At 43.7% G+C, this 19,891-nt stretch overlaps 1 protein-coding gene across 2 annotated transcripts in view; it reads right to left on the bottom strand.

Annotated features, from left to right (window-relative positions):
- The window catches only part of MTHFD1L (methylenetetrahydrofolate dehydrogenase (NADP+ dependent) 1 like), a 598,574-nt gene that overhangs the window by 344,227 nt on the left and 234,456 nt on the right, over nt 1-19,891 (bottom strand). For both annotated transcript variants that reach the window (XM_063917907.1, XM_063917906.1), the window contains exon 16: nt 3,836-3,938. In XM_063917907.1, coding sequence (XP_063773977.1) covers nt 3,836-3,938 — 103 coding nt within the window. The remainder of the gene's footprint in view (nt 1-3,835; nt 3,939-19,891) is intronic.

The raw sequence follows: 19,891 nt of genomic DNA, 5'->3' as shown, positions 1-19,891 counted from the left end.
CATGACTTTGGTGAAGACCCTTCGGGGCCGTGGAAAGCCCAAACGGCAACGTCTGAAATTGGTAATGAGAATCCTGCACCACACATCTCAGGAAAGCTTGATTTGGAGGATAAATCGGGACGTGTAAGTAGGCATCTTTTATGTCGACTGACGCCATAAAATCCCCCCCTTCTAGACTGGAAATCACAGCTTGGAGAGATTCCATCTTGAATTTGAAAGTTTTCAAATACAGATTGAGGGATTTTAGGTTCAGGATCGGTCTGACCGAGCCGTCCGGCTTTGGCACGACAAAGAGGCTCGAATAGAACCCTTCTCCCCGTTGGGACAGGGGAACCGGGACAATGACACTCTGTTGACACAGCTTTTGTATCGCAGCATTTACTACTTCCCTTTCTGGGATGGAAACTGGCAAGGCTGATTTGAAAAATCGGTGGGGGGGGGGGGGGGGGGATCTCCTGAAACTCCACTTTGTACCCTTGGGACACTATGTCTAAGACCCAAGGACCTAGGCCTGATTGAAACCAGACCTGACTGAAGATTCGGAGACGGGCCCCCACTGGCACGGACTCCCGTAGGGGAGCCCCAGCATCATGCGGTGGACTTGGCAGAGGCGGGGGAGGACTTTTGGTCCTGAGCACCCGACACTACCTTTTGAAGCGAGGAAGGACGAGCCCTTCCTTTTTTGTATTTATTAGGCCGAAAGGACTGCATCTGATAATGGGGCGCCTTTTTCTGTTGTGCGGGAACATAAGGAAGAAAATATGACTTAACCACTGTAGCGGTAGACACCAGATCAGCGAGGCCATCACCAAACAAGACACTACCTTTATAAGGTAGAGCTTCCATAGCTTTCTTGGAGTCGGCATCAGCATTCCATTGATGAATCCACAGCGCTCTCCTGGCCGAGACTGCCATGGCATTGGCCCTTGATCCCAAGAGGCCAATATCCCTCGCCGCATCCTTTAGGTAAGCTGCAGCGGCCCTGATATAACCGAGAGTCAAAAGAATGTTATCCTTATCAAGGGTATCCATGTCAGATGCCAAATTATCAGCCCACTTAGCAATAGCACTACTCACCCATGCCGACGCCACGGCAGGTCTGAGGAGTGCACGCGTAGTGACATAAATGGTCTTTAATGTCGTTTCCTGCTTACGATCCGCAGGATCCTTGAGGGCAGCCGTGTCAGGAGACGGAAGCGCCACTTTCTTGGACAGCCGGGACAGAGCCTTGTCCACATTGGGAGAGGACTCCCACTTTTCCCTGTCATCAGAGGGGAAAGGATATGCCATAAAAATTCTCTTGGGAATCTGCCACCTTTTGTCAGGCGACTCCCGAGCCTTTTCACAAAGAGCGTTCAGTTCATGAGAGGGGGGAAACTTCACCTCAGGCTTTTTCCCTTTAAATAAACAAACCCTTGTATATGGAACAGGAGGTTCCTCAGAAATACGTAAAACATCTTTAATTGCCACAATCATGTACTGAATACTCTTTACCAATTTTGGATGTAAACTGGCTTCACTAAAGTCGACACTGGAATCGTGTCGGTATCCGTAATTGCCATCTGGGTAAATGAATGTTTCTGTGACCCTGAGGGGGCCTGTACCTGAGACAAGGCGTCCTCCATGGATTTTCTCCACGTTTGTGTCTGAGAATCAGATTTATCCAGCCTCTTAGACAATAACGCCACATTTGCATTCAATGTACTCAACATATTCACCCAATCAGCAGTCGGCGGTGCCGACAGAGTCACTCCCAAATCCTTCTCTGCGCCCCCAGTAACGAGGAGCACTCAGCATCAGACATGTCGACACTGTACCGACACACACACACTGGTAATAGGGGACAGACCCACAGGGAAGCCTGATAGAGAGAACACAGAGGGAGTATACCAGCTCACACCCCAGCGTCCATATACTACTTAAAAAAAATAATATATGATCACCCCCCCCCACCCCCCGTTTTGCTCCCTGTACTTGTTAAGGAGAGTGGAGGTCCGGGCCAACGTCTCTGCATGCTCCGTGAAGAGAGAAAATGGCGCTGGTAAGCTGTGCGGGCTAAGCCACGCCCCCACCCGGAGCGCTGTAGTCCCGCTCAAATTCAAATTTTTATACTGGTGGGCGTCTTATATTTAGTGCCCAGGCACCGATAATATGCTTTTTGACAGTGAAAAACTCCAGTAACCTGCTGCCCAGGGCGCCTTCCCCTGCGCCCTGCACCCTGTGAGTGCCGTGTGTGTGTGTGTGAGAGCATGGAGCGCAGCGCGACTGCTGCGCTGTACCTCCGTTACTGAAGTTTTCTGCAGTCACTGAAGTCTTCTGCCTTCTGTATACTCACCCGGCTTCTTTCTTTTGGCTTCTGTGAGGGGGTGACGGCGCGGCTCCAGTAACAAGCAGCTAGGCGCACCAAGTGATCGAACCCTCTGGAGCTAATGGTGTCCGGTAGCCTAAGAAGCAGAGCCCTTAACTCAGAAGAAGTAGGTCTGACTTCTCTCCCCTCAGTCCCACGCAGCAGAGAGCCTGTAGCCAGCAGGTCTCTCTGAAAATAAAAAACCTAACAAAGTCTTTTCAGAGAAACTCAGGAGAGCTCCCCTAGTGAGTGTCCAGTCTCTCTGGGCACAGAATCTAACTGAGGTCTGGAGGAGGGGCATGGAGGGAGGAGCCAGTTCACACCCAGTAAAAGTCTTGTAGCGTGCCCATGTCTCCTGCGGATCCCGTCTATACCCCATGGTCCTTTTTGAGTCCCCAGCATCCTCTAGGACGTAAGAGAAATACTATTTTTACTACTAGAATATATTTTTCAAACAAAGGTTTGTTTTACTATACTGTATCTTTGAGGATATTTTATTCAAGAAGTTCAAGGAGTCAGGAGCAAAAAGCAATAAGGATATGGACACTGCTGGATTGATTACATTGGGGACTTTATTATTCCACTCTTTTCTTTTACACATTTTTCATTATATTTATTTTGATTTGTGTTGCAGATTGAGGGTAACTTTTTGTTCTGAAAAAGATCAGGCTGCACTAAGAGGAGCAATGAACCAGACTGTGTTTGTATTTTTCACTTAGCTGTAAATGCACAAGATTCTGAAAAATATTACAATGTTTTGATGTACTGTCACACGGAAATCATGGTGCAGAGACATCGGTTCATTATTAGGAATAGGTTTAGGATAAGCACAAAAAAAACAAAAATCCCACACATGTTGACATTCTAGTATCGACACTGAATGTGTGCTGACATACTGGTTGTCGACCTAACGCCCATGCTGACCGTTTGAATATGGACATTCTGATTGTCGACTAGTCATACTACACCCGATGCATTAGCAAATGGGGTGTTAGTAGTCCTCCAATGACTACTGAGTTACCTTTAAGTTCTCAGGGCAGGGAGGCCTATGGCCATGTCCGAAGTTATACTGTAGATCAGACACAAAAGGGAGGTAATCCAATTAGCCGCTGTAATTTATCACGGCTAATTACCTCCCCCTGAGGCTATCCATCTAGCCCTGAAGCAGACAGTTATCAGGGATTTTGTTTCGCCTGAGATGCGCTTGCATTTTTTACCCGATTGCAGTCATGAAAAAAAGACAGGATCAGCAAAATGTCGCGACCTGTGTTTTCACCTGAAAATGGAAAATTGTGGGTGGAAAAAAATGGAGCTAAATGAGAAGGCTGGAAAATAAAGTGGCACAATTTTTTTTTCTTGGGACTAATTGGATACCCCCTTACCTGTCAAGATAGTTAAGAGCCAATGAGTGTAGTAGGCTAAGCACTGAATCAGACCTAGATTTAACCATTTATGTACGTAACACACCCTGCTGATGTATTTAGATACCTCTTTGCCAAGTTATTGTAGAAGGGTCAATGTCAAGGCGTACAAATCTGCTAATCTCTTCCGTCGTCAGTGATCCAGGATCAGTCTTGTTAATACCAATTTTCTAAACGGAATGAGGATGAAATATATAAAGATCACATAAAAACACAAAAATGAACAAAGTACCTCACATTATTCTTCTAATATCCATCATTTTAGCAGACAATTATGGAAATACCACCAGAACAAAATGTAAGTTGCTCAAATCAATTAGGAAATACAGTTCAGGTGCATGAAAGGGAGGGGGTAGTCTGAGTTAAAAATACACTGGGGATAAACCCCTGGTGTCCCCCAGCACACCGAGCTGTACCTGTACCAAGACATGAAAGACTAATAAATATATATATATATATATATATATATATATATATATATATATATATATATATATGTACATACATAACCATAGACGTTCAATCTCTCTACACATCAATAGAACACACCAAAGGGATTGAATCGTGCAGGGAATTCCTGCAGCCTGATACAAATTTGGAAGAAGGCCATAAGGATTTTATCTGTCTTTTAATAAAGTTCATCCTCACTCACAACTATTTTAAATTTCTTAACGGTTTTTACCTACAGACCTGCGGGACCGCGATGGGTACGGTTTTTGCTCCCAGTTTCGCCAACCTACACATGGGGTGCTGGGAGAAAAACCAGATCTACAAATGTAATGAATACCATTCAAACATTATTATATACCGCAGGTACATAGATGACATTCTGCTGATCTGGAAAGGGAGTGAAGAATCCTTCATCGATTTCTTCAAGACGATCTCTGCCAATGACTACAATCTAACCTTCACATACAAAACACAGAAGGTAGAGATAGAATATCTGGATTTAATACTCACATGGGAAGGCAAACAAATAATAACCAAGAACTACATCAAAGCAGTAGATAAAAACAGCTACCTGCACTTTAATAGTGGCCACCTAGAGAAGTGGAAAACCAATATCCCCTTCTCACAATTCTGCAGACTGAAGAGAAACTGCACGAGGGATGGAGACTTTCAAACCCAACTTGATACCTACTCACACAGGTTTCTGGAAAGAGGTTATCCTCTGAAAACAATCAATAAAGCGAAAGAAAAAACAAATACCACACAGAGAGATGATCTACTTAAATACAAACCCAAAGAAGAAGGCGCTCACCAACTGAATTTTATCACTACATTTAATGCTGGAGAGAAGAAGATCGAGGGAGCACTAAAAAGACACTTGCACATCCTCCAAATGGATAAAGTGCTCAATCCCATACTACCAGAAAGACCGAGAACTATTTACAGGAAGGCCAGAAATCTAAAAGACATATTAGCACCCAGCCTACTAAAACCAACAGTGACAGAACCTACTGGCCCATGGCTTAAATCGACCGGATTCTTTAAATGCAATCACTGCTGCATCTGCAAATATGCGCACAAAGATGGAAAGAAATTCAGTACCTCCGATTCATCTAAAACATACAACATCAAGGATCTGATAAATTGTTCCACGAATTATGTAGTGTACTGTCTGGAATGCACATGCGGCCTGAAATATATAGGCAAAACTAAGAGGACACTTCGCCTGAGAATTCAGGAGCACATTAGAGCAATCAAAAACAAAATGGACAATCATTCAGTCCCAAAACACTTTAATAAAACTCACAACTCCAACCCGGACCACATCTCATTCAAGGCCATTGAACATATTAAAGTAGGACAGAGAGGCGGAGACAGAGATAAGAGACTGGCACAGAGGGAAATGTTCTGGATCCAAACACTTGGGACAATGATGCCAGAGGGTCTCAATGAACACTATGAACTTACCCCCTTCCTATAAATTATTATTCTTCCTCTCAAAACATCCCCAGTTTTTAACATACATTTTAGTATATATGTCTGTATCCATTTTTCCATTTTTACATCTGTAATCTATATATATATATTTTTATATTTTTATACACCTATACATTTTAAATATTTTAAATATTTTATATATATATATATATATATATGCCTTTATTAGTAACCTCCACTACTTATGGATATTATTTAAACTGCAAGAATTCCATCTGTTTATGAATGGTGCACACAGGGCTCCAACACCCATTACATGTAGCTGTCATGTATGGATTCTAATGTTGGAGTTTTGGTGCATTACCGTGGCAACAACAATGTAATCATATGATAATTGCAATCATGTGATTCGAGAAACCCCGTGATTAAGCAAAACAATCACTAATGTTCTGTTATGCATCTTTTACTTCTTTGAATATTTATGAACAAATGAAATATGACATATCCCTCCTATGTATAATATCTAGTGATGTGATCTGCACCCAACACCGATATTTATTCCTATACTTATTCCTATACTTATTCCTCTATGTACGAGCTACGATACAACACATATGAGCAGGACTACAGCAGACAGATGTGCGCAGCTGCACACTGACTATTTTATTTTCAGCCTCCTAGAATTCGGAGACGCAGTATCAGAGCACCACGGCGGCGTCTCGGGTGCGCATGCGCAGCAGGAGCGGGCGCGCATGCGCACTGACAAACTGTAGTTCCCATTTGTAGTTCTGGAACCTGACATCAGAAGCCACGCGAGATCTGAAATCTCGCGCATGCGCAGTAGCGCTACGCGCGCGATTGATGAGCGCGATCCATCTCGGACAGTGTGACCTAATTCTTAGTAAATATAAGGTGTGGGGATGCAGAGCAGACCACTATTGACCCCTGAGGAAGTCCCAGAGATGATCTAAGGGACGAAACGCGTTATACCGGCACTCCGCTCCTATCTAAGGAAATAACAGATAAGCCTAAATGCACTTTTAAATTGTACGAGTCCATCTGTATGTCTTTTTGTCGTTTTATGTATTATTAAATGCTTTTTAAATAATACTGCACTATCAGAGGCCTTTCCTTCCCATATGGGACTTTTTTAAAGGTATATAGGTCTGATGACGGAATGATGGCAGCATCCTTTTAATCTACTGCAACCCTAGATGTAAGTGTCTCATATAAATATATACCTTTCATTTAAACACTGAGCTATATGGTGCTGCACCCCTAAGAAATGGTATATGAGCACATTACCTAAGGAAAAATAAGAATTTACTTACCGATAATTCTATTTCTCGGAGTCCGTAGTGGATGCTGGGGTTCCTGAAAGGACCATGGGGAATAGCGGCTCCGCAGGAGACAGGGCACAAAAAAGTAAAGCTTTTACCAGATCAGGTGGTGTGCACTGGCTCCTCCCCCTATGACCCTCCTCCAGACTCCAGTTAGGTACTGTGCCCGGACGAGCGTACACAATAAGGGAGGCAATTTGAATCCCGGGTAAGACTCATACCAGCCACACCAATCACACCGTACAACTTGTGATCTAAACCCAGTTAACAGTATGATAACAGAAAGAGCCTCTTAAAGATGGCTCCTTAACAATATAACCCGAATTTGTTAACAATAACTATGTACAGTATTGCAGATAATCCGCACTTGGGATGGGCGCCCAGCATCCACTACGGACTCCGAGAAATAGAATTATCGGTAAGTAAATTCTTATTTTCTCTATCGTCCTAAGTGGATGCTGGGGTTCCTGAAAGGACCATGGGGATTATACCAAAGCTCCCAAACGGGCGGGAGAGTGCGGATGACTCTGCAGCACCGAATGAGAGAATTCCAAGTCCTCTTTTGCCAGGGTATCAAATTTGTAGAATTTTACAAACGTGTTTTCCCCCGACCACGTAGCTGCTCGGCAGAATTGTAATGCCGAGACCCCTCGGGCAGCCGCCCAAGATGAGCCCACCTTCCTTGTGGAATGGGCCTTAACAGATTTAGGCTGTGGCAGGCCTGCCACAGAATGAGCAAGTTGAATTGTGTTACAAATCCAACGAGCAATCGTCTGCTTAGAAGCAGGGGCACCCAACTTGTTGGGTGCATATAGTATCAACAGCGAGTCAGATTTTCTGACTTCAGCCGTCCTTGAAATGTATATTTTTAAGGCTCTGACAACGTCCAACAACTTGGAGTCCTCCAAGTCGCCAGTGGCCGCAGGCACCACAATAGGTTGGTTCAGGTGAAACGCTGATACCACCTTAGGGAGAAAATGCGGACGAGTCCTCAGTTCTGCCCTATCCGAATGGAAGATTAGATAAGGGCTTTTATAAGATAAAGCCGCCAATTCAGATACTCTCCTGGCGGAAGCCAGGGCCAGTAACATAGTCACTTTCCATGTGAGATATTTAAAATCCACCTTTTTCAATGGTTCAAACCAATGGGATTTGAGGAAATCTAAAACTACATTTAGATCCCACGGTGCCACCGGAGGCACCACAGGAGGCTGTATATGCAGTACTCCTTTAACAAAAGTCTGTACCTCAGGAACTGAGGCCAATTCATTTTGGAAGAATATTGACAGGGCCGAAAATTGAACCTTAATAGATCTCAATTTGAGACCCATAGACAATCCTGATTGTAGGAAATGTAGGAAACGACCCAGTTGAAATTCCTCCGTCGGAACACTCCGATCCTCGCACCACGCGACATATTTTCGCCAAATGCGGTGATAATGTTTCGCGGTGACTTCCTTCCTTGCCTTAATCAAGGTAGGAATGACTTCTTCTGGAATGCCTTTCCCTTTTAGGATCTGGCGTTCAACCGCCATGCCGTCAAACGCAGCCGCGGTAAGTCTTGAAAGAGACAGGGACCCTGTTGTAGCAGGTCCCTTCTCAGAAGTAGAGGGCACGGGTCGTCCGTGACCAACTCTTGAAGTTCCGGGTACCAAGTCCTTCTTGGCCAATCCGGAGCCACTAGTATTGTTCTTACTCCTCCTCACCGTATAATCTTCAATACCTTTGGTATGAGAGGCAGAGGAGGAAACACATATACTGATTTGTACACCCAAGGTGTTACCAGTGCGTCCACAGCTATTGCCTGTGGATCTCTTGACCTGGCGCAATACTTGTCCAGTTTCTTGTTGAGGCGAGACGCCATCATGTCTACCATTGGTCTTTCCCAACAGTTTATTAGCATGTGGAAGACTTCTGGATGAAGACCCCCTCTCCCGGGTGAATATCGTGTCTGCTGAGGAAGTCTGCTTCCCAGTTGTCCACGCCCGGGAAGAACACTGCTGACAGTGCTATTACGTGATTCTCCGCCCAGCGAAGAATCTTGGCAGCTTCTGCCATTGCACTCCTGCTTCTTGTGCCGCCCTGTCTGTTTACATGGGCGACCGCCGTGATGTTGTCCGACTGAATCAACACCGGTTTTCCTTGCAGGAGTGGTTCCGCCTGGCTTAGAGCATTTTAGATTGCTCTTAGTACCAGAATGTTTATGTGAAGAGACTTTTCCAGGTTCGTCCATACCCCCTGGAAGTTTCTTCCTTGTGTGACTGCTCCCCAACCTCTCAGGCTGGCGTCCGTGGTCACCAGGATCAAATCCTGTATGCCGAATCTGCGGCCCTCCAATAGATGAGCCTTTTGCAACCACCACAGAAGATATACCCTTGTCCTTGGCGACAGGGTTATTCGCAGGTGCATCTGAGGATGCGACCCTGACCATTTGTCCAACAGATCCCTTTGGAAAATTCTTGCATGGAATCTGCCGAATGGAATTGCTTCGTAAAAAGCCACCATTTTTCCCAGGACTCTTGTGCATTGATGTACAGACACCTTTCCTGGTTTTAGGAGGTTCCTGACAGGTCGGATAACTCCTTGGCTTTTTCCTCGGGAAGAAAAACCTTTTTCTGAACCGTGTCCAGAATCATCCCTAGGAACAGCAGACGTATCGTCGGAAAACAGCTGCGATTCTTGGAATATTTAGAATCCAGTCGTGCCGTCGAAGAACTACTTTAGATAGTGCTCTTCCGACCTCCAACTGTTCTCTGGAACTTGCCCTTTTTAGGTCGTGCAAGTAAGGGATAATTTAGATGCCTTTTTTCTTTGAAGAAACATCTTTTCGGCCATTACCTTGGTAAAAAGGCCCGGGGTGCCGTGGATAATTCAAACGGCATCGTCTGAAACTGATATTGACAGTTCTGTACCACGAACCAGAGGTACCCTTGATGAGAAGGACAAAATTTGGACATGGAGGTAATCCTTGATGTCCAGGGACACCATATAGTCCCCTTTTTTCCGGTTCGCTATCACTGCTCTGAGTGACTTTATCTCGATTTGAACCTTTTATGTAAGTGTTCAAAACATTTTAGATTTAGACTATGTGTCACCAAGCCGTCTGGCTTCAGTACCACAATATAGTGTGGAAAAATAATACCCTTTTCCTTGTCGTAGGAGGGGTACTTTGATTATCACCTGCTGGATATACAGCTTGTGAATTGTTTCCAATGCTGCCTCCCTGTCGGAGGGAGCCGTTGGTAAAGCAGACTTCAGGAACCTGCGAGGAGAAGATGTCTCGACTCTCCAATCTTTACCCCTGGGATAATACTCGTACGATCTAGGGGTCAACTTGCGAGTGATCCCACTGCGCCCTGAGACTCTTGAGACTACCCCCCCACCTTGAGTCCGCTTGCACGGCCCCAGCGTCATGCTGAGGACTTGGCAGACGCGGTGGAGGGCTTCTTTTCCTGGGAAAGGGCTGCCTGCTGCAGTCTACTTCCCTTACCTCTATGTCTGGGCAGATATGACTGGCCTTTTGCCTGCATGCCCTCATGGGAAAGGAAAGATTGAGGCTGAAAAGACGGTGTCTTTTTTAGCTGAGATGTAACTTGGGGTAAAAAAGGTTGGATTTCCCAGCTGTTGCTGTGGTCCCCAGGTCCGATGGACCGACCCCCAAATAACTCCTTCCCTTTATACAGCAATACTTCCATCTGCCGTATGGGATCTGTATCACCTGACCACTGTCGTGTCCCTGACATCTTCTGGGAGATATGGACAACGCACTTATCTTGATGCCAGAGAGCAAATATCCCTCTGTGCATCTCACATACATATATATAGAATGCATCCTATTAAATGCTCTACATGAATAAAATATTTTCAGTCAGGGAATCCGACCAAGCCAACCCAGCACTGCATCTCCAGGCTGATGGCGATCGCTGGTCGCAGTATAACCACCGTATGTGTGTATATACTTTTTAGGATATTTTTCCAGCTTCCTATCAGCTGGCTCCTTGAGGGCGGCCGTATCTGGAGACGGTAACGCCACTTGATAAGCGTGTGAGCGCCTTATCACCCTAAGGGGTGTTTCCCAACGTACCCTAATTTCTGGCGGGAAAGGGTATAACGCCAATATTTGCTATCGGGGTAACCCTACGCATCATCACACACTTCATTTTATTTTATCTGATTCAGGAAAAACTACAGGTAGTTTTTTCACTCCCACATAATACCCTTTCTTGTGGTACTTGTAGTATCAGAAACACGTAACACCTCCTTCATTGCCCTTAACGTGTGGCCCTAATGAGAAATACGTTTGTTTATTCACCGTCGACACTGTATTCAGTGTCCGTGTCTGTGTCTGTGTCGACCGACTGAGGTAAATGGGCGTTTTTAAAACCCCTGACGGTGTTTCTGAGACGCCTGGACCGGTCCTAATAGATTGTCGGCCGTCTCATGTCGTCAACCGACCTTGCAGCGTGTTGACATTCTCACGTAATTCTCTAAATAAGCCATCCATTCCGGTGTCGACTCCCTAGAGAGTGACATCACCATTACAGGCAATTTCTCCGCCTCCTCACCAACATCGTCCTCATACATGTCGACACACACGTACCGACACACAGCACACACACCGGGAATGCTCTGACAGAGGACAGGACCCACTAGCCCTTTGGGGAGACAGAGGGAGAGTCTGCCAGCACACACCAAAAACGCTATAATTATATAGGGACAACCTTATATAAGTGTTTCTCCCTTATAGCATCTTTTATATATATACAATATCGCCAAAATCAGTGCCCCCCCTCTCTGTTTTAACCCTGTTTCTGTAGTGCAGTGCAGGGGAGAGCCTGGGAGCCTTCTCTCCAGCTTTTCTGTGAGAGAAAATGGCGCTGTGTGCTGAGGAGATAGGCCCCGCCCCTTTTTCGGCGGGCTCGTCTCCCGCTATTTTTGAAGTTAGGCAGGGGTTAAATATCTCCATATAGCCTCTGTGGGCTATATGTGAGGTATTTTTTGCCTCTAATAAGGTTTTTATTTGCCTCTCAGAGCGCCCCCCCCAGCGCTCTGCACCCTCAGTGACTGTTGTGTGAAGTGTGCTGAGAGGAAAATGGCGCACAGCTGCAGTGCTGTGCGCTACCTTTATGAAGACTCAGGAGTCTTCAGCCGCCGATTTTGGACCTCTTCTCTCTTCAGCGTCTGCAAGGGGGCCGGCGGCGCGGCTCCGGTGACCATCCAGGCTGTACCTGTGATCGTCCCTCTGGAGCTAGTGTCCAGTAGCCAAGCAGCAAATCCACTCTGCACGCAGGTGAGTTCACTACTTCTCCCCTAAGTCCCTCGTTGCAGTGATCCTGTTGCCAGCAGGACTCACTGTAAAGTAAAAAACCTAAGCTAAACTTTCTCTAAGCAGCTCTTTAGGAGAGCCACCTAGATTGCACCCTTCTCGTTCGGGCACAAAATCTAACTGGAGTCTGGAGGAGGGTCATAGGGGGAGGAGCCAGTGCACACCACCTGATCTGGTAAAAGCTTTACTTTTTTGTGCCCTGTCTCCTGCGGAGCCGCTATTCCCCATGGTCCTTTCAGGAACCCCAGCATCCACTTAGGACGATAGAGAAAAAGGGAATCAGCACACTGCCAGTAATAAAACTCATTTTTTATTCACATGCTTTTTAACAAGCACTCACAGCACTTTCCTTTGCACATACTCACTTTATTGCTAACTTTGCACAAAAATAGCACTAAGTCACTTCTCTAAGAGCAGTACATTGACACACTGTTTTCTGCATATACGTACAAACTCCACACCAATGCCTGGACGGATGGGAATGGAGAGCCAGTACGAATAAAGAACATCCAGATGCAAAGACTTTTTTAACAAAGCGAATACTCTACATATGTCTGGTACGCATATTCTTATTACCACTTAAGGATTTACAACGTTCTATTCACAAACACTGAAGGCGCAACTGATTTATCACTAGAACAAATTTGAAAACTAAGTTCCTTTGGGAATTGGACATTTTGAAATCTGGTTGCGACACTATTTATTTTGGAGTGTTTTTAAATAATCTGTCTTGCACTAATAATTGTGTAATTTATGATCTCCCATCTTAGGGATATCTGGTTATATAGTATTCAGGTTGTAGCGCTGTTTTGCACCTTTTTGTACACAATATATTAATATATATATATATATATATATATATATATATATATATATACACACACACACACATACATACATATATATAATAGAAATCCAGAGGTCTTAGTTACATACAGTTTGCAAACGTATGATAACCCACCAGGCCCCAACAAGGCTCCTCTGATGCTGGTGGTCCCTAACTCTAGGTCTGGGCCTGGGGTGTAGAACCCCACAAACTAACCCCAGGGCAGCACAACGCGAAAAGGTAAAGTGTTAGTATGTGTTAATAAAGGCAAACAAAATCGATATACAAAAATTTATATACTAGTGAAAGTGTAATTAAAAGACCAGAAGGATTAATAAATGTGTTAAAGGGGGTGCTAAAATAAGATCTTGCAGCCCCTTAACACATTTATTAATCCTTCTGGTCTTTTAATTACACTTTCACGAGTATATTAATTTTTGTATATAATTTTGTTTTCCTTTATTAACACATACTAACACTTTTCGTGTTGTGCTGCCCTGGGGTTAGATGGCCTTTGCTGGTTTGTGGGGTTCTACACCCCAGGCCTAGAGTTAGGGACCACCAGCATCAGTGGAGCCTTGTCGGGGCCTGGTGGGTTATCATACGTTTGCAAACTGTATATATCAGCCCCTTGTTTCCTCTGTGAAGCGACTTCCGGCCTCCCTGCGGTGCTGAGACGCAAGCGGCCGCCGGGTGGAACGCATGTTGGGTCTCCCTGGCGACGGCTGACGAAGAGATCGGAAGGACATGGCGGAAGTCAGCCCGGGGACACGAGTGCGGGCGTGATCGCAGTGGGCTGTGGCAAACGTGGTGTTACAGGTATTTAGGGGGGTAAGTGTCTGTTTGTCTGTTACTTGGCTGATATTATGTTGTCCTGACGACAGAGTGTGTTACTCCGAAACAATTGTTGACTTTGAAACATAAAATTCAACTTTCATCATTGCTGTCTCTGAGTGCCGTGCTCTATTGGATTCTTTATTAATTTGACCCTGGCACCTGAGCACGCTGTATAGACTTCAGGAGTGCCGGCTGCTGCTGTATTCACATGGTAGTGCTTTCCATTTAAGCACCCGTTGCATGGCACCCTGGCTGGCTCTTTATGTTTGGTAACTACTACAGCCTCTCACTCTCTATTTTAATTGTGTTGGAGTATGGAAGATATAGCATCTACCTCCCATGATGCCCCTGGTTGCCGCTATACGAGGATCATGGATATGGGTGAGACGTTTAGTTTCTCTGAAACAGAGATTAACCAAATCCTGGCCAAAGAACCTGTGGATGACTTGGATATTGCACATAATGCTGAGACTTTATTTCATCAATTCTGGAGATTGAAGCGCAGAGAGATCGACTATCTATTGCATGCAACATCTTTCTGAATATTTTAGGGAACATAAAATCTCGAGAGGATTCAGGGTCCGTAATGTTCCGACGATCGGATGGAACAACCCAGCATTTGTACGCAAATGGATAGCGATACTAAATAAGTGCGCGTTCGACCTGATGATTTTAGTAATTGATGAAGCAAATCAAGAATTAACAGCTACCAGATCTAAAATCAATGTATTTGAACGAGATCATATTAAGACCTTGGAAGAGGATACGTCTCAGGATTGGATGAGAAAACTGGAATCACAGTGCCTCCAGTACAAAAAAGATCTGCTCAAATTTAAGAGAAATAAAAAAATGTCCGTTGATGCGGACTATGAAGACTACCAGGTTTACCGCTGGCTTTCTGGGGGTGAACCCTCCAATGCACCCCGAAAATTTCAGAGAGCAAGAAGACCGTGGCATAAAAAATCTCCAGCCCAGGCTAAGAACATGCCTCATTCAAGTTCCGATAGTGAGTTTGCGGCCTCTGAAGGTGATGAATTTGCAGCCAATAGGGATGCCCCTTTGGGAGAACGCACCCGGGCAATTTTAAACCTTACAACATCTCTGCCACCCGCAGGGGTGGCCAGAACAAAAGTTGTAAGGACCGTAACTCTGAAACAACAACAACAACATCATCATTAATCTTTAATCTCTCTCAGCGGACGTTGGATGAGGCTCAAATTTCAGTTCTGAGCAAGGGACTGAGTTTTGTTCCGACCAATCTGTATGATTCCTTCAATTGGTCTAAGGACCTCCATGCCTTCTCTCGGAAATTAAGACTTAAGGAATATTTCCAGCATTCACAAGATGGTATGGATTCCTCGTTTTTCTCTAACTTCTTGAAACGCTCCTCAAGATCCAACTTTGATCCGGTATCTACAAATGCTTCGCTGAAGTCTTTTCATAGACTTCTTGATGACTCAATTACTAAATTTACATCTGCTCCCGCAAAGATGAAATTCAACTTGTCTAAAGTGGAAACTCAGGCTCTCAAAGCCCTCGCATCTTACAATGACATTGTGATCAGGCCTGCCGATAAGGGCGGGGCAATTGTTGTGTTGGACATACAGTACTATAGAGAAGAGATCTACTCTCAATTGGCTGATACGGAAGTTTACCAGAGGTTGTCAACTGACCCTACTTGCAGGTTTCAGAAAGAACTTGAAGGGATTCTTAAATCAGCGAAAGAGTCTGGTAAATTCCCTGATAAAGTTTATAAAGCCTTAACCATTAAGCATCCTAAAGTTCCCATCTTATATACGGTGCCCAAACTACACAAGAATTCTGAAACCCCTCCCGGACGCCTGATTATCTCGGCCCCAGACTCATTGTATCGGTCGGTGGCCCAGCTGTTGGATTCCATTCTCCAGCCCTTACTCATCCATCAGAACTCCTTTCTGAAGGATACTACATCTTTTCTTACAAAGATCCAGGGCTTTACGAATATCCCTGCTGGAACTTTATTATGTTGCTTAGATGTATGTAGCCTTTATACGGCAATACCGCATGCTGAAGGCCTTCAGGCTATGAAGAAGTTTCTGTTGGCTGAACTCTCGCCGCATTTATTTGATCATGATTTATTTTTGTCTCTACTTGAGTTAACACTTAAACTTAATTATATTTTGTTTGATGGTTCTTTCTTTTTGCAGCGTAGAGGATGTGCGATGGGGTCCCCTGTGGCCCCATCATATGCTAACATTTTCATGTTCGATCAAGAACGTGAAATTTTCTTTGAGAATTCGGATATTGGCGGCAATATTCTGATGTATTGTCGCTAAATAGACGATATCTTTCTGTTATGGGCAGGGGGCGAAGATTCTTTTGTGAATTGCATTAATAGGATTAATGGTTCTGAGTCCTCTATCAAGTTTACATATGCCTTTAGTAATGAGGAAGTACATTTCTTAGATGTAAAAATTAAGTTACTTGAGGGCAAATTGTGTACAGAGGTTTTCCACAAGCCCACAGAACGTAATACTCTCCTGTTGGCTTCAAGCCATCATCCAGAGACGCTTAAGAGGGGGCTACCGCGTTCTCAGATGATGCGAGTGGCACGGATTGCTTCAAATCCGTCCACTATTCCTGGTGAGCTGGATTCACTGATTGACAAGTTTGTCTCTCGTGGATATGACTCCAGTATTCTTAAAAGTCAAAAAGAAGAAGTGCTAAAAATGTCTCGCCAATCTCTTTTAGATCCTATTAAACATCTCACCAATAGGATTCCGTTTCCCAGTGACTTTACCACTTCTAGCCCCATTATCAGGAGAGCAACTAAGGCGTAATGGCCAATTGTCTCCTCTGACCCTGAACTCTTAAGTTTTTCATAGATCCACTCCTCTGATGTCCTTCCGTCGTGGTAGAAACATCAGGGACAGAGTTGTTAGAACAGATATTACTGGTATGGGTAAAATCAATAATCCAAATGTATGTTTTAAAGCACCTGGTTGCTACCGGTGTAGTGGCTGCACCACTTGCAGGTATATGTTACACTGTAAAACATTCAAACATCCCCACTGTAATAAACAGTATGACATTAGGTTTGTGTTAACATGTTCTACATCTCATGTGGTGTATATCATTGTTTGGCCATGTGGCTTACATTATGTAGGCCAGACAATTCGTAAATTTTCTGAACGCATGGCGGCACATCGATCCGCCATCAAACTGATTTTGGAAGGAAAGAGTATTGACCAACCAGTTGCGAAACACTTTAAGGAGTCAGGGCATACTTTAGACTCTCTCCGATATTTTATGATTGATCACGTCCCCCTTAGTTTGAGGGGAGGGGATAGAGCTAAATATTTAATTGTCAAAGAAGCTAGATGGATTACCAGACTCGGAACTACGTTTCCGGGTGGATTGAATGAAAAAATCAACTAGAACTCGGTAGTGTAAGGTAATATTTATTATGTACTGAAACAATATTCTGTATATGACTATATGCTTTGGGGTAATTCTGGGCATGGGATATGCTATGTATCTGTGCTATTTTTACATGTTGTATTGTATTGTATTTTTCACTATAATGCTTATACTCCTGCTGCTTTCATTTCAGCCCCTTGTTTCCTCTGTGAAACGACTTCCGGCCTCCCTGCGGTGCTGAGACACAAGCGGCCGCCGGGTGGAATGCATGTTGGGTCTCCCTGGCGACGGCTGACGTAGAGACCGGAAGGACATGGCGGAAGTCAGCCCGGGGACACGAGTGCGGGCGTGATCGCAGTGGGCTGTGGCAAACGTGGTGTTACAGGTATTTAGGGGGGGTAAGTGTCTGTCTGTTACTTGGCTGATATTATGTAGTCCTGACGACGGAGTGTGTTACTCCGAAACAATTGACTTTGAAACATAAAATTCAACTTTCATCATTGCTGTCTTTGAGTGCCGTGCTCTATTGGATTCTATTAATATATATATATATATATATATATATATATATATATATATATATATGTATATATATGTATATATATATATATACACACACACACACACACACATATATCATAGAAATCCAGAGGTCTTAGTTACATACAGTTTGCAAACGTATGATAACCCACCAGGCCCGACAAGGCTCCTCTGATGCTGGTGATCCCTAACTCTAGGTCTGGGGTGTAGAACCCCACAAACCAGCAAAGGCCCGCTAACCCCAGGGCAGCACAACGCGAAAACTGTTAGTATGTGTTAATAAAGGAAAACAAAATCTATATACAAAAATTAATATACTCGTGAAAGTGTAATTAAAAGACCAGAAGGATTAATAAATGTGTTAAGGGGCTGCGAGATCTTATTTTAGCACCCCCTTAACACATTTATTAATCCTTCTGGTCTTTTAATTACACTTTCACTAGTATATAAATTTTTGTATATCGATTTTGTTTTCCTTTATTAACACATACTAACACTTTACCTTTTCGCGTTGTGCTGCCCTGGGGTTAGCTGGCCTTTGCCAGTTTGTGGGGTTCTACACCCCAGGCCCAGACCTAGAGTTAGGGACCACCAGCATCAGAGGAGCCTTGTCGGGGCCTGGTGGCTTATCATACGTTTGCAAACTGTATGTAACTAAGACCTCTGGATTTCTATTATATGTATGTATATACAGGTTGAGTATCCCTTATCCAAAATGCTTGGGACCAGAAGTATTTTGGATATCGGATTTTTCCGTATTTTGGAATAACTGCATACCATAATGAGATATCATGGTGATGGGACCCAAGTATAAGCACAGAATACATTTAGGTTTCATATCCACCTTATACACACAGCCTGAAGGTCATTTTAGCCAATATTTTGTATAATTTTGTGCATTAAACAAAGTGTGTGTACATTCACACAATTAATTTATGTTTCATATACACCTTATACACAGCCTGTAGGTCATTTAATACAATATTTTTAATAACTTTGTGTATTAAACAAAGTTTGTGTACATTGAGCCATCAGAAAACAAAGGTTTCACTATCTCACTCTCACTCAAAAAATTCAGTGTTTCGGAATATTCCGTATTTCGGAATATTTGGATAAATATAGTCTTTCAAGTCTTGGTACAGGTACAGCTCGGTGTGCTGGGGGACACCAGGGGTTTATCCCCTACGTATTTCTAAACATGGAAATACATCTTTATAAAAAATAAAATAAGTCATCCACCAATTTCCAGTGTGGTGCCTGGAACAGAATGAAGGAGTGACAAACCAACAATGAGCCAGCACATATTTTTTTTGTTTTTCAAATGCAGACATAATGGGGAGGGGGGGGGGGGGGGAAATAAACTGTGGCAGTTTATCACTTATCTTACAGGAAAGGAAAACAAAACATACAAAGTCCTTAACATTTAAATTTCTTTCAATGAACTTATTTTATGCTTCGCAAAAGGAAAGCTCGTGTAATTCTAGAATTCCAATCTTTCTGAAGTTCACCAGGTAAAACCAACAAAATCACTGGCAATGTATGGTTCATTGAAAAGATAGAAGTATTTTATAACAGCTCACACATGGAGTCAGTTTTATTTTGTGCCAGCTGTGTTTTTGCCAAGGATTAGCGAGAGTGGCACTTCACAAGGAAAGCATCAACTCTCAGGCTGTTGGTGATTAATATTTCTCACTTGAAAAATCTGCCTAATGTATTGAGACGCCCCTCATTTAATGCGCCCCACATGGAAAAATAAACTCTTAAAATATTAGACATTCACAAAATAATGTAATTTATAAAAATAAAAAAAATGCATTTGCATTATAAAACCCCCCCAAAACATATGGTTCAAATAAGTAAAATAGAAACTGATCAGTGCACAGGGTGCAGGATCTTGTAGTGTAAAAAAGATGTAGAAACAGAAACTTTCTTAACCCTTATTTGCTACATATCTATTTCTTAAATGTA

Source organism: Pseudophryne corroboree, chromosome 4 (genome assembly GCF_028390025.1).
Source record: "Pseudophryne corroboree isolate aPseCor3 chromosome 4, aPseCor3.hap2, whole genome shotgun sequence".
NCBI lineage: Eukaryota > Metazoa > Chordata > Amphibia > Anura > Myobatrachidae > Pseudophryne > Pseudophryne corroboree.
Note: the sequence above shows the minus strand (reverse complement) of the source record. Positions and strands in the feature narration are given on the sequence as shown.